This window comes from Ictidomys tridecemlineatus, chromosome 3 (genome assembly GCF_052094955.1).
Source record: "Ictidomys tridecemlineatus isolate mIctTri1 chromosome 3, mIctTri1.hap1, whole genome shotgun sequence".
NCBI classification, from domain to species: domain Eukaryota; kingdom Metazoa; phylum Chordata; class Mammalia; order Rodentia; family Sciuridae; genus Ictidomys; species Ictidomys tridecemlineatus.
In genome coordinates, this window is record NC_135479.1 from 165731055 (window position 1) to 165743901 (window position 12847).

Consider the following 12847-nt stretch of genomic DNA (forward strand, 5'->3'; position numbering starts at 1 on the left):
GTCTATTTCTTTGAAACCTAAAATTCCTCTCATTCCATAAATGACACATACTAAAAATCCTGGTACTTACCCTGAACTTTTTTATATAAATATTCCCAAAGTGGTGTTGAAATTTTATTTTATGCAGCTCTTTGGAGCAAAGAACTTCTGATTTGTTTGTTAGTCTTCAATATATTTTTTCAAGGAAGGTGCAAAACTGCAATGGAACAATCACCTCATAAGCAGCCCCTTTGCAATCTTGGCATTGCTCTGAGCTGAGCTGTGGTGGTTGCATTTATGACCAGTGCAGAGAAAACATAAATGTAGCACTGGGAGGGATGGAGGACCTCTTGTTTAGGACTAAAAAATAGTTTCCAGTACCAAAGTTGGCTGGGGTTCTGATTGCATTAAATAATAATAGCCTTTCAGCTGAAAGGAGGAGAAGCGTTTCTGTTCTCTAAGAACTCTGCCTTGTTTGGGGGTTTCTCAGTTCTTAAGCTGCAAGACCAGAAAGGGGTTGTATTTTTCTTATTCTCTAAGCCTTCTTAATTAGGGCTGATGTCTAAACACTGGCTTCTGTTTACCTCTCAGGAGATTTTTAAGGGTGTTTTGCTGAATTTAAAAAAAAAAAAGGCGCTTCTTTTGAAGAAAGGGATTCTCTTAAATAAAAACAGAAGTTTTTCTGCTTAAGGATTGTGGAACATATTGAATGACCAAAGTCGTCATGTTTTCTGTCCATCCAAAATTTATACAGCCCTCTTGGATTTTTTTATAAGATTTTCTATAGAAAACATTGTTGTTATTATTTTCTAAATTTTAAACTTTGAGTTCTGGGAAAAATATATTTCTCACTATAATGTTTAATGGATAATAAACTTATATTTCCATTAATGGGCATGTTTACATAGTAAGGATTATTAAAACAAGACATTTTCTGCTTAAGCAGGCATGATTTATTTTTGCAATAAAGTGGATAGGAAGAAAAACATAACTGCTTACAAAAAGAATTCTCATAAATCCCTTTGGAGAAGCAGATTTCCAGGTGTAGGTGTCAGACTGAAGGAAATCAGGGATTAAGCAAAGGGAGTATAGTTGACCATGCATGAGATCTCTGAGTCAGAGAAGTGGAATTAAAATTACCCACTTGGAGAGGGTATTTAAATGAAGAAGCACAGTTATAAAATTGAACTCTAGCCTTTGAAGAATTCTGACAACTGTATTTGGAAAGGACTTCATGTACATTTATATTAAAAGTATGCTTAGAGGGCTTTACTAAGGCAGTAACTATTATTATGACTAGAGGACTCCTACCAAGCAGAACAACAAATATTATTTCATGTTTAGGTCACTACATTTAAATAAATGTTATTTGTGTTATTATAAGATAAAATTTAATTTATCATTTTTTTCTCCAAATGTTGGTTACAGTTTTATATGTAAGCTATATTATTTATTTCAGTGGTTTCTGACAAAAGATTTCTGAGAAGGAATTCATTCCTTAATACAAATCAGTGTGGAGGGTGTGTTCTTACCATTCTGAGGTGTTTAAGTAAAGAGTCTTTTTAATTTGACATTTCCTTTAAAGTAGAACATTTTATTTGGAAGCTAATATATTTATGTTCCTTTGATTTCTAAACTTTCTAATCACCTAAGAATATTCACCCATTTCCTCACGCAGCAAGCATAGCTACTTCAGGATCACACCTACACACTAGGAGTCAAGGTGACCTTGTGTGGTCTTAGACAACACAGGCTACTAACTGGGTCTCTGCAAACCATTTCTTTGGGTCTAGCTTTTAAATTTTTATTTTAGGGAAGGCTACTTTTATAGCTCTGCAGAAAAGTTCTGTTTCTGGACAAGGTTCACAAGAGCACAGAAACTGCCAAAATCTTTGACTTAAGGAACTCTCTACCTTCCCTGGCCTCACCTCATACTCCTCCTTTTTTTTTCCACATGGGATGCTTTTCTTTGGTTTTCCTTGACAATTAAGTTAGAGAGTGAAAATCCACATTGGTTTGGGCTTGTTTTCTAATCACAGTCCAGTACATTTCTCAAAGCCACCATGTCCTGACTTGTCCACCTCACACAATAAGAATTGTTTCCCTCTGGAGTAATCTTCAAGGTGGTAATAACATTCAGTGGACCAAAACAAGGGAAAGAGCCCCCATTATAGGGGTGTGTGTGTGTGTGTGTGTGTGTGTGTGTGTGTGATGCAGCTCTCCCCTGTGGTGGGTGATAGGAGTACAAACCATGTTCCTTATCAGTCACATATCCAAGAAGGTGTTGTGTATTTCTGTTTTATGCTGAGGTTGTGGTTTAGTTATTTACAAGCCACTCAGCTTTGTTATAGACTATCTTATACCTTTATCTTTAATATCTTAAGACTATTTTTTCACAAGCTGTACTTGTTCTTACTGAACATTAACTTTACTGCTGTTAGGTGCAGTTGGCTTTGGTGTCAATCTATGGAGTTCCATCCCCATCAGTCTTGGTCAGGAACTTAAAAGATGCTACAAATAGCAAATTGTATTTGCTTTTTATTCCTTTAGAAGACAGTTTTGTAGAAATGAAACTTTAAAATTTCAAAAGAATTTTTTGTTCCTTGATATTTTCACATGTAGATGCTTTCTTGATATCTGCCATATTTCATATACTAATGCTAACTTCCTTCTTTTCCTATAGCATATGGGACCCTCAGACTCATTCATTCTTCTCCCTCTCTCACACACACACACAGAAGTTTTACGTCAGTGTCTGCTTCAGTCTGATGTATCACTATGGCTTTGCCCTGTATCTGTAAAATCTATTTCTGGACAAGTTCTTAAGAATTAAGAATTCTGGGGTATATGTGGGGGGTTCTTTTTAAATCACTAGTCTTTAATTTTGTTCTTTCACACTCAATTTTTATTCTTCTGTATTTTTACTTAAAGATTATTTTGGGCCACAGACATGGTAATGAATGACCATGCCTTTAAGTAGCATCTTGTGCTATTATACATTGCTTTTGGAAACATTGAAAATTCTCTATCTGCACTATTTGTGGTTAAATTTTCTGTTCCAGTTGCTAAAAAACCATTTACTTGCTATATAGAAATTATTGTTACAGTCTCTGTTTTCTTCTCTACTTCTCCCAAATCTGCCTCTCCCTCTCCTCCAGAAACATCAGATAATGCCTGATAATTATATTATAAGAAATGTATAAATATCAGAATGATATAAATCCTTTTAAGATGAACAGTGAGTGCCACAGTAATCAATTTCTTTCTATAAGGAGAAAAAAAACAAAGAATTACTTTTAATTTTAAAAATAGAATTCCTTTTTATAATTTCCTTCCTGAAAAAGGAATGATTTTTTTTATTCTGTAGAATAATATGAAAACTATTGAAAGACATTCATTCTTTTCAAAAGCCCAAATATTATATAACAAAACCACATCTAGCATGAGGTATATAATTTACTTACCATGAGTTTGAGCATTCATTATCTATCAAAATGTCTAAATAATATTATTATTTAATTTATTCAGCATTTCATAAAACCTGAGACTGCTTTGGATACCTATTGCTAACCCAAATGGATTGTTTCATGTGTAAATCAATTTGTCTACTAGCAATAAATGCTAGTCACTATGCAGAGTACCACATGAACACTCCTGCCCCCTCTTGGACTATAAGTTTAATTCCTGTCTTTGGTGAAAAACTGTCAAGTCCAGCAAAACTGGATCATTAACAGAGCACAGGTCTGGGAACAGGTCTGCCTGGTGAGTGTGTCACTTCTTCCTGCTTCCTTGGGTGAACCTGGCTGACTTCAAGAAACAAAGTGGCAGGTGACAGGAAATTCAGAGCCCCCACTGAGAAAGTACCCTGGTCTCCATTTAATGAGTATTTCTTCTGCCACCAGGGGCAGTTGTTAGACTATCAGGTAGTGAGGCCACAGCTGAATATCAGCAACAAAAATGAGAATTCTTATTTTATTGTGGCTTGTGAAAAGGAGATGGGGTGAGTGAGCATCACTGTCAGAAGCAAGGAGAACCTAGTCATTCACCAAGGAAGGAACACTTTGTGGTAAAGAACATTTAATTTCTTAGATGTGGTCTTCAGCATTGCTTTTGATATGATTTGCTTTTGTTGCAGCCCCAGAACCTCAGACTCCACCAACGCCACAGACAACCAAAGGTAATGAAGCTTCCTTTAACCACTGAAAATCAATGATCTTTGTTAACATCTTCTATATTCAGTTTCACCCTTAGCTTTGGCTTACTTTTAAAATATTTCTTAATTATCTGTCAGGTCTTTATTCCAGCCACTTTTGCCAGAATATGCACTTTGTGCCTGTGCTTGACTGAACACAGGCTCTGGGACACCCATGAAGCCATGCTGATTCCAATTTGACACCATCTCCATTGTCTGGCCTTATGATCTAGGATTTCATCCTTGGCTTGTTCTAACCTGGTTATTTCCAGCAGGGTATCCTGGCCTCTTTCCCTATGGCATATTTGCATTCTCAGTTTTGGAGAAGTTTTTCTTATTTTCAGAACTCGAGCATTTGCAGACTTTCTTGAAAAGCATTATGAACTTTCCAGATATAAATGCCCTGATGTGTCACTAGGAAATCCATGAAGAGAGGGGGAAGAAAAACAACCCAACCTCAATCATTACAGCTTCTTTTTCTTCAAAAGAAAAAAAAAAGTAATGTGTTCTGAGGACATCTTAGCCAATTACCAATATTTTCCTTCATATTATGAGCTGCTGGTTACTTTATTACATTTACATCTTTCAAATAAGAATCATGCCCCTTTTTTTCCATTTCTCTTTCCAAACTTAACTGACTGGCTCTATTTGTATTCACTTTGTCTAAAAGCACAAATTGATTTAAATAGAAAAGGTACTTATGTGGACAAAATTTTACTCTTTAAATTTGTTCAATCTATAAATTTGATATTAAGCATATCCCATATTTAAATTTTGTCATTTTTCTTTTGGATTTTGATTCCTCCTTGATGATTTTTCATGCAGCCTCAGGACCTAGAACCCTGGGAATATAAGCTTATACATTTATTCAGTGGATGACCTTTGTTTCTTCTTTTCTAATTGCTAGTGTCTTTATTGGCAGGCTCACATTCATGGGCTAAAACTTCAATGTCGTTTTCTCTCTGTACATTCTGCTATTCTGGAAAAAAATTGAATCCTGACATAATTTATAAATATATATTATTTTTCAAGTTGCCTCCTTGAAATAATTTCTGAATACAAAGACTTTTTGAATATTGTTGATTTGTGTATTTTTAAAATGCTAAGTAAAGGCTTAACTTGTTTTTGAATCATAAGTCAAATAAACTTAATTTTTTTATCCCTAGTGGCTTCCCAAAGCAACCTTTCCCATGTTCCTTTGAGCATATACCTTCAAGTTTTTATTTAATGTGACTGTCTTTTCTAAACCATACTGTTTTTGAGATTTTGCATCTTAAAATGTAAAAAGAGGGAGTTTACAATTCTTTGACCAAAAAAAAAATTATTGAAGACTTCATTTAGTTGAGTAAATAATAATAGACAATTACAAGGCAGAAGTATGTGTCCACAATAAATCAAATGGCTTGAAAATGCTTTTAAGATATATGTAGTAATTTATTGTCAGTCTATAAAACCACTTTCCTATATTAACTAGCAATTTTCCTTCTTTAGCTCCACCAAAGACCAAAAGACCAGGTCGTCGCCCCCGCCCTAAAACCACACGCAGTCCAGATGTGCCCAAGTCCAAACCTGGTAAATGTGGTGTTCAGGGTTCCAAGTTAACATAGAAAGTAGGATATAGTAGTCTCAGCTTCAGGAGCCACCAGCTACCCTAGTAACTGGGTTTTAGGAACCAATAGTAGTTGATTTTTTATATGTAATCATCTATACTCACTTTTTATATTTATATTTTTATATAAAGTATTCATATTTTTATTTGTAGTCATTAGGCATACACAGTAGAAAACTGGTCTAGTAAATGGATTATCAAAGTAATTCACCTTAAAAATCTTATATCTGATACTTTTTCGTGGCAGATGAGGTATGGGAAAATAATGGGCAAAAAGAGGTAAATGGGAAAAATAAGTGGGAAATCACATTCAGAAAAAGTACACAGTTTAGGCAGATCATCCTAAGTAGAGGCATAATGTTTCCTTCCTCTGATTCCACCTCTCAATATAACTGGTATTCTTGGTGTTTTGCTTCTGTAGCTCTGGAACCAGCCACAGTACAACTGGAGCTCTTGGTTCCCACAGTCGGTAATTTTGCCCCCTCCAGTCATGGTCACCATTGTCACTTTGGCTTTTCTGCTCTCCACCCCAGGCATGACTGCAGTTCTACCACCCCATCACCCCTTCACAGTTCCATTCCATGCTTCCCATTTCCTATCTGGGTCTGAAGAACCTGAAGATAGGAGAGGAGTCTGTGTGCTCATTTAGGGAAGGTCTGTGGTCTTGGACACAACTTCCTGGTTCTCTGCTGACCCTCTCTTTCAGCCTCATGTGTCCCAGTGTGACTTCTGGGCTCATTCTGGACTGAAAAAATGGCAAAAAATGTTTTCTAGTGCTGTGGCTATAATTTCATTGCTTTGCTTGTTCTACTTGTAAGACTTTCTTAAGCTGCATGAATAATGTTGTCTTCAGCTTTTTTGTTTATTTGAAAAATGCTTTGAGGGATGTTTGGATAACCAGCGGTTGTTCTTGGTGTAGAGTCCAGAATAAAACTAGTTGTGGCCTTTGTACCTTGAAAACATTAAAAGTCTCAAGATGGTCTTACTGTTTTTAGTTCTAATACTGGTGACTAATAATGGTGTTTATAATTATTTATTTGTAACTTGTCGGCATCCATAATCAATTCATCACTGCTTTACTTTGAAAAATTCCAGAAATCAATAGTCATGTAACATCATTTCTTATGTGTAATATCAAGTGTTTCTGGATTATTTTCCAGGTCTCCTCATAAGCAACTTTTATAATTTTATTTTACTGGGTTTTTTTTAACCAAATAAACTTACCAATGAAAAATAGAGCTAATATACTTTAGCTAATACACTTTTTTTTTCCATTTTGAAACGATTTATATAGGAAAAAAGCCTTATCAATTCTCATTACTTTTGCTCAGAGACACATCTGAAACATTTCCTGAGGATTTTTTCTTTCAGGAAAAGCTAATGATGCAAGTATGTAGTTAGAATGGACAGTTTCCCCACCCCTCTTGCATCCCCAGAAATTGATTTTAATATATACATTGAATTTATACTGTGTCTTCACTCAGCTCATATATTCTTAATTTTGAATAGTCACAGCCATGATCATTATGTTAATTTGAAATACCTTTTTCTTCAGCTCCAAAACCAACCAAGAGACCTAAAACCACACAGAGACCGGATGTACCCCAAATCCAGCCTGGTAATCACCATATTGACCTATAAATAGGAAAATTGATGTAAATTACATTGATCTTTACATTTACAGCTCAGCTAGGGCACTAATTATAGCACCCTTTTTTCTTCAGATTCAAAACCACCAAAGCAATTACTTCCTAAGCCCAAAACCTCAGCCAAACCAGACATTTCACCAACTAAATCCGGTAAACATAATTTTCATGCTTAGTTTAATAAGGTTTTTTCTTTGGAAATGTTATTGAAAATATTGCTGCAAGTATTTACATATCACATAAAGCACAGAAATCCAAATTATTACTATTTTGTTCATTATCTTCTCAAAGTAGCCACACTAACATTTTGATGCTAAGTGAAGAAAGCAATGTATGGGAAATTGGTCGATTCTATATCTGATTGTTGGATGTATTCCATTTTCTTAAAGCACTTTTTGGCCTTATTCTCTGAACTTGTAATGTATAGAAGGTTGATTTTTCTGTGTCTAGAACATTTTTGAACGTGATTTGGGTAAGCACTACTGGGAAATACACATGGGAGGCTGACCCTGTATTCTTCCTTAACGCGTATGGCTGAAGAATACCCAGCTAGCCAGGGATTGTCTTCCTCTAAAATACCTTACTGGCATTTTAAACAGTAATCTACCACATAAGAAGATATTTATATAACTATTTTGAAAATCCATCTGTTTTGTAATAGAAATTTTATCATAAGATTCCAGTTAGCATAAAATTCTAATTTGGTGAGAGTATCTCTCATAAAACATTAGCCTATCAAGAAGGCAGTCTATATCAAGTCAGAATAAACAACAGGTTCTGTATCCTCTGAATTAAACATCAGTGAGTACCTAAATGTTACTTACATTGTTTTACTTCTGTTTATCTTTTATGATGCAGTCTTGGAGCTTGACACAGTTGAGACTGAAGCTCCCTCTTCCACCATAGGTAACAGTGTCTTTTCGGTTGATGTTTCCCTGGGCTTGCATCTCTCATCTCTCTTGTCATTATCAGTATTCCCTCATGTACATTCATCCTCTTGGTTTCTAAAAATTGTGTACTCTTTACATGAAAGGCCACCTTAACATCTTGTCAGGCATTCTTACATCCTCTCGGCACATAGCACCCGAGTATGATTCTTTCTTCACTCACCTGCATCTATTAAGTCACTTGACACTTTAGAGTCATGGGTGCTCTGTCCATCTACCCTTCAGATGAGGAAGTTTCTGAACCTCTGCATGTATGTGTGTACAGTTTTTGGATACGGGAGGGGAGCAATGAAAAAGCTGGTTGGAGCTTGTCCTCAGTGTGTTTATAAGGAGCTTGATGACATGTCATTGTCTCTGTAAAAGCCCTTTCTTCCTTGATTCCATGTTCTTCAAATGCACCTGGACCTTTTCATTGATAAATTCATCTTGTGACACTAAGTTTCAAACAAAATTGGGATTCTTTGTTTTTGTTTGAAGATAATCAGTTATAAATGTTATGCTGCTCTCCTATGCACTATTGATTCAGAAGAAGCTCTCAGATGTGGATTAAGCCAACTTTGTGCTATGGTGTCTTGAACACCTGAAAAGTCAGTCTCTGTATAAATGCTTAAAAGGTTTTGGTAATGGGAAGTTTTGAGTATCATGTGTAATTTTCTAGATATAACGAAAAATGGAGACCCTGATTTAATACCAGAGTTGTAATTTCTAATTATGTTCAAAACTATGTGCTTCAGAATATTATAGAAGTGTAAAAATCCTGTTCATTGAGACAAAATTGCATTATTACCTTTTCAACTTTTCACTTTAATCACCTCTATTTCTACTGTCTCCTATTTATTCATTTGAGATAAATGAATAAGGAAACGTACTAAAAAGTAATTTCATATTTATTATTTAAAAAGCACAAATTAATCTTTGCACAATTGTCATAAAGCCTCAGTAAATAGACTGATTAATATTTTTCTAATTCTTCTCACAGCCATCACCCTTGAAAACAAATTAATAATGATGGTGAAAACCTTTCAAATACCAACAGAAGCTTTTATAATAATTTCTGGAGTTATTTAAAATTGCATGTCAGATACCAGAGAGATTTTCTTGGAGTCAGCTTTCTAATATAATCATAATCAGATAATCAAACATGGAAAAATACTTTACATTGGCCTCGTAGCTATACAGAGTGCAGAAGGTATGCTTATTTTATAAGATAAATACATAGATAGAAAAGTATGGCCAGTTATTGGTGATAGCAAATATATTTGCCCAAAGTTAAGAAATGCTTTTCAAAAATGATAAGGTTAAGATGATTCATTTTCTTTTTCTGGTTTTCTTACTCTACATTGTTCATTGTATTACTTTTGTTCAGCTACTACCACAGATATTGAACCTGTAATTCTGAAAACTGAGGCTCCTGGAACAACATTAGGTAATGGCCTTTTCTGTCTTTAAGCACATGAATTTTCTACTCATGGTCTTTTCCATCTCTCTGGACTAAAGGTTTTTTTGGTTTGTTTGTTTGTTTGTTTCCCTCTCATAAGGTTTTCTTGTCATCCATTCTTGTCATTCAACTGCAGTACTCAGTTTTAACATATTGAAAGCACTTAAAATACATGACTTGTTTATAAGCCTATAAGCAGCAAGTGCCAAGAATCAGTCAATCTCTCTCTCATATTATCCAGCTTTTCAATGCTTTACAGAATCTGTGTGTCTGCTTAAATAGTATTCTGTGTTAAAACTGAATTTCAAATACAATCAGGAGTGTCTACCCTTTCAACATCAGTTATTTTTCTGGGGATGTTTAGGTTTCTGTTCTTTCAGAATATGCAGGATATTTATTATGTACCAATGACTTTTAGGAAATGAAATGGGCTCTTCTAATAATTTTTAATGGATTGTATACCTAAACAACATAATTCCTGTGTGTAATCTTCTGAAAGCAGGTGAACTTGCCCAGAGTTAGGAAATGCTTTTCAAACATGATAAGGTTAAGATGATTCATTTTCTTTTTCTGGTTTTGGGTCTGAAAACCTGATACCAACAACTAACAACAAAGTTTTCAGAATAGTAAAATAATGTTATATAGTTTATTTTTTCTCAAAAGAATTATCTGTAGGCTAAAAAAAATTGCATATGAATAACCAGCAGAAACTTCCAAATCAAAGAGACAAAATTTTCTCAAAACTGAAGAGCATCTAGGAAATATTTAGAATCCCTAGAATCCTGTGTAATTCTTTCTTTAATATCTAGAGTCATGACTGCAATAACCAGTTTCCTTTCTTTAGCTCCAAAAAAACCACAACGTGCAAGAACTCGTCGTCCTCGTCCCAAACATAAAACCACTCCAAGTCCAAAGATACCTCAGACTAAACCAGGTAAATAATATATGGTTCCTGGTCCCTAGGGAACACCTTTGAATATGACACTGTGGTGGAAGTTTAATGTGCCATTTAGTGTCACCTCCGTGACCCTTAAGGGTGAAGGCCCAGGTCACAGAAATAAGCTGCTACCAGCACAAAGCTCTGGCTGCTTACACCATATCTTCTTGGTACCTGAGTATTTTTATTTTTCTGACATGCAGTTATGTTTTCCTCTTTAAATCTGGCTTAGAAAAATTGATCTAGTTAGGTGTCTAGTCAGCTAACATTTAATTCAAGTAGCCACACATTTTATTAAAGGCCACATCATCATCTGTGAGGGATACTTTAGAAATAACGAAGGACTTAGTTGACTAAGGAAACTGTCCTTGTTAAGACTGTTCACAAATAGATACAGGAATGTTGGGGGAAAGCAGATATTTATTAAATTTTACCCACTGTGGAGAACACAGTTAATTCTTAGCAAAGCAAGGAATCTGAATAATTGGAATAATTGGAAACTTGAAATTTGTTAGCAGAATGGACAGGGATCATATAAACAGAGGGAGGGGGATGCTGTATGTGGGTGACAGTAGGAGGATAGAAGTTAGAAGTGCAACCTGACAATAAGGCATGTTTTGCTTAGCTGGACAGCCATACTACTTTGGGGAGGGCGCACAAAGAGGACTTTGAATGCCCCACTTCAGTGACTAGATTTGAGCCAACTGGCATGCTCTCTTGCCCTTCAGGGTCTGGTTTTTTTCTGTCCTGATAACAATGATGCACTAACAAATTCCATGGACTGAATGACCCTCTATATCTAGCTCTTTGTCTTGACAAAGGTCTTGGTCTTTTTCCACAGTGGACTCTCAATAAAAAAAAGCATTGTTTCTTTGGATATTCATGACTGCATCTGCTTAAATATATCAACAATTGCATTTATTATGATCTAGGGCGTTGTTTTCTAATCTACAGTGTTATAAATTATGTTTTCACATTCTTTTTCTCATAATCATTAAACAGATGACTAAATATTTTTCTAAACAGTTTTTCATTATCAGATAATATAAAAACAAGCAAAATTGCCATTTCACCATGTAGAGATGCTAATGATGTAACTATGTTAAATAAACAAATGTCTAAGGATCCTTGTTTAAGAATTTTTAAAATCTTGCTTTTTAAAAAGGCTATAAAACCAAAGCTGAAGCAGTAAAGTTTATTTTTTAGGAGAATTTGATAGCTTTTCTTGTGTGTTTTAATATTTTCTTTTTTAAAATTGCTTTTGATCACTCCTTGCACCAGACTTTGGACCTGTGACTCCTGAGCCATCTTTAGGTAATGATTCTTTACCTTCAGCAACTGTTTTTTCTTCTTTGTTAAACTTTGCTGTGGTGTTGAATAGATGATGGTGCCACCCTCTGTTATCATCCTCTATGACAGTATTCATCTTAAAATGTTGAAGGCTTTCTTGCATTGTAACAGAAGAACAGCCTGGACTTAATTCAAGGCAGCTATCAGCTGTACATCCCAGCCTGAAATTGCATCACTATTTGGGTTGGAGTCTCTGAACAATATTAACAGCTTGTTAGAGTCAACATCCAAATATGATTCCCCACATGCTCCTCATTGAGACCACTAATGCAGCATCCATGATGACACTAGAAGAGTTCTCTAAGCAACTTGCTTTCTATATTTCAGGTTTTATATACTCATTTTTCTCTTTGTTGATGTTTCTGTGAATTTCATACATTTACTCTAGTAAATTGCCAGGAGGAAAGCTTGTCTAGACCTAGTCACCTTAAGTTATAAGGGAACACTATAGGGTTGGTTGGAACATCCCTCATACCATTAGAGTTGATCAGTGATTTGTAACTAGTTCAGGATTGGAGATACTTCCAAGAAAATAATGATAGTTACTAATCTTCATTTCTTAAATGTAATCATATGTATAATTTTTGTCTCTGGAGAATTCTCAATTATCAAAAAAACCTTATTAATATATTAAAGGAGAAAATTTCAATACAAAAATAGAGTTTTCTGAACTCAAACTCTTAAAAAGTTTTAGAAAACTTAGAGCTATGTTATGCTATCCTCATCACAGTTAGTGGAGCGAGCCATCA

General features: G+C 35.0%; 1 protein-coding gene and 1 long non-coding RNA gene across 46 annotated transcripts in view; one reads left to right on the forward strand and one right to left on the reverse strand.

The window, feature by feature from the left end:
• The window catches only part of Abi3bp (ABI family member 3 binding protein), a 233367-nt gene that overhangs the window by 139839 nt on the left and 80681 nt on the right, over window positions 1–12847 (forward strand). For 20 of the 45 annotated variants that reach the window (XR_013436924.1, XM_078044323.1, XM_078044324.1 and 17 more), the window contains 9 exons: window positions 4115–4156; window positions 5663–5743; window positions 6202–6249; window positions 7336–7398; window positions 7505–7579; window positions 8285–8332; window positions 9740–9799; window positions 10656–10745; window positions 12030–12062. The exons of 6 other annotated variants lie outside the window; for them this stretch is intronic. Coding sequence is in view for 38 of the 39 variants with exons in the window: in XM_078044323.1 (XP_077900449.1) it covers window positions 4115–4156; window positions 5663–5743; window positions 6202–6249; window positions 7336–7398; window positions 7505–7579; window positions 8285–8332; window positions 9740–9799; window positions 10656–10745; window positions 12030–12062 (540 nt within the window). In the remaining variant the exon portion in view is untranslated. The remainder of the gene's footprint in view (window positions 1–4114; window positions 4157–5662; window positions 5744–6201; window positions 6250–7335; window positions 7399–7504; window positions 7580–8284; window positions 8333–9739; window positions 9800–10655; window positions 10746–12029; window positions 12063–12847) is intronic. 19 more of the 45 variants (XM_078044353.1, XM_078044356.1, XM_078044358.1 and 16 more) reach the window with 7 other exon arrangements.
• LOC144376437 (uncharacterized) overlaps window positions 1–12847 on the reverse strand; it is an 84293-nt gene that overhangs the window by 10041 nt on the left and 61405 nt on the right. Inside the window, exon 2 of the long non-coding RNA XR_013436925.1 lies at window positions 7324–7415. This is a non-coding gene — a long non-coding RNA (uncharacterized LOC144376437). The remainder of the gene's footprint in view (window positions 1–7323; window positions 7416–12847) is intronic.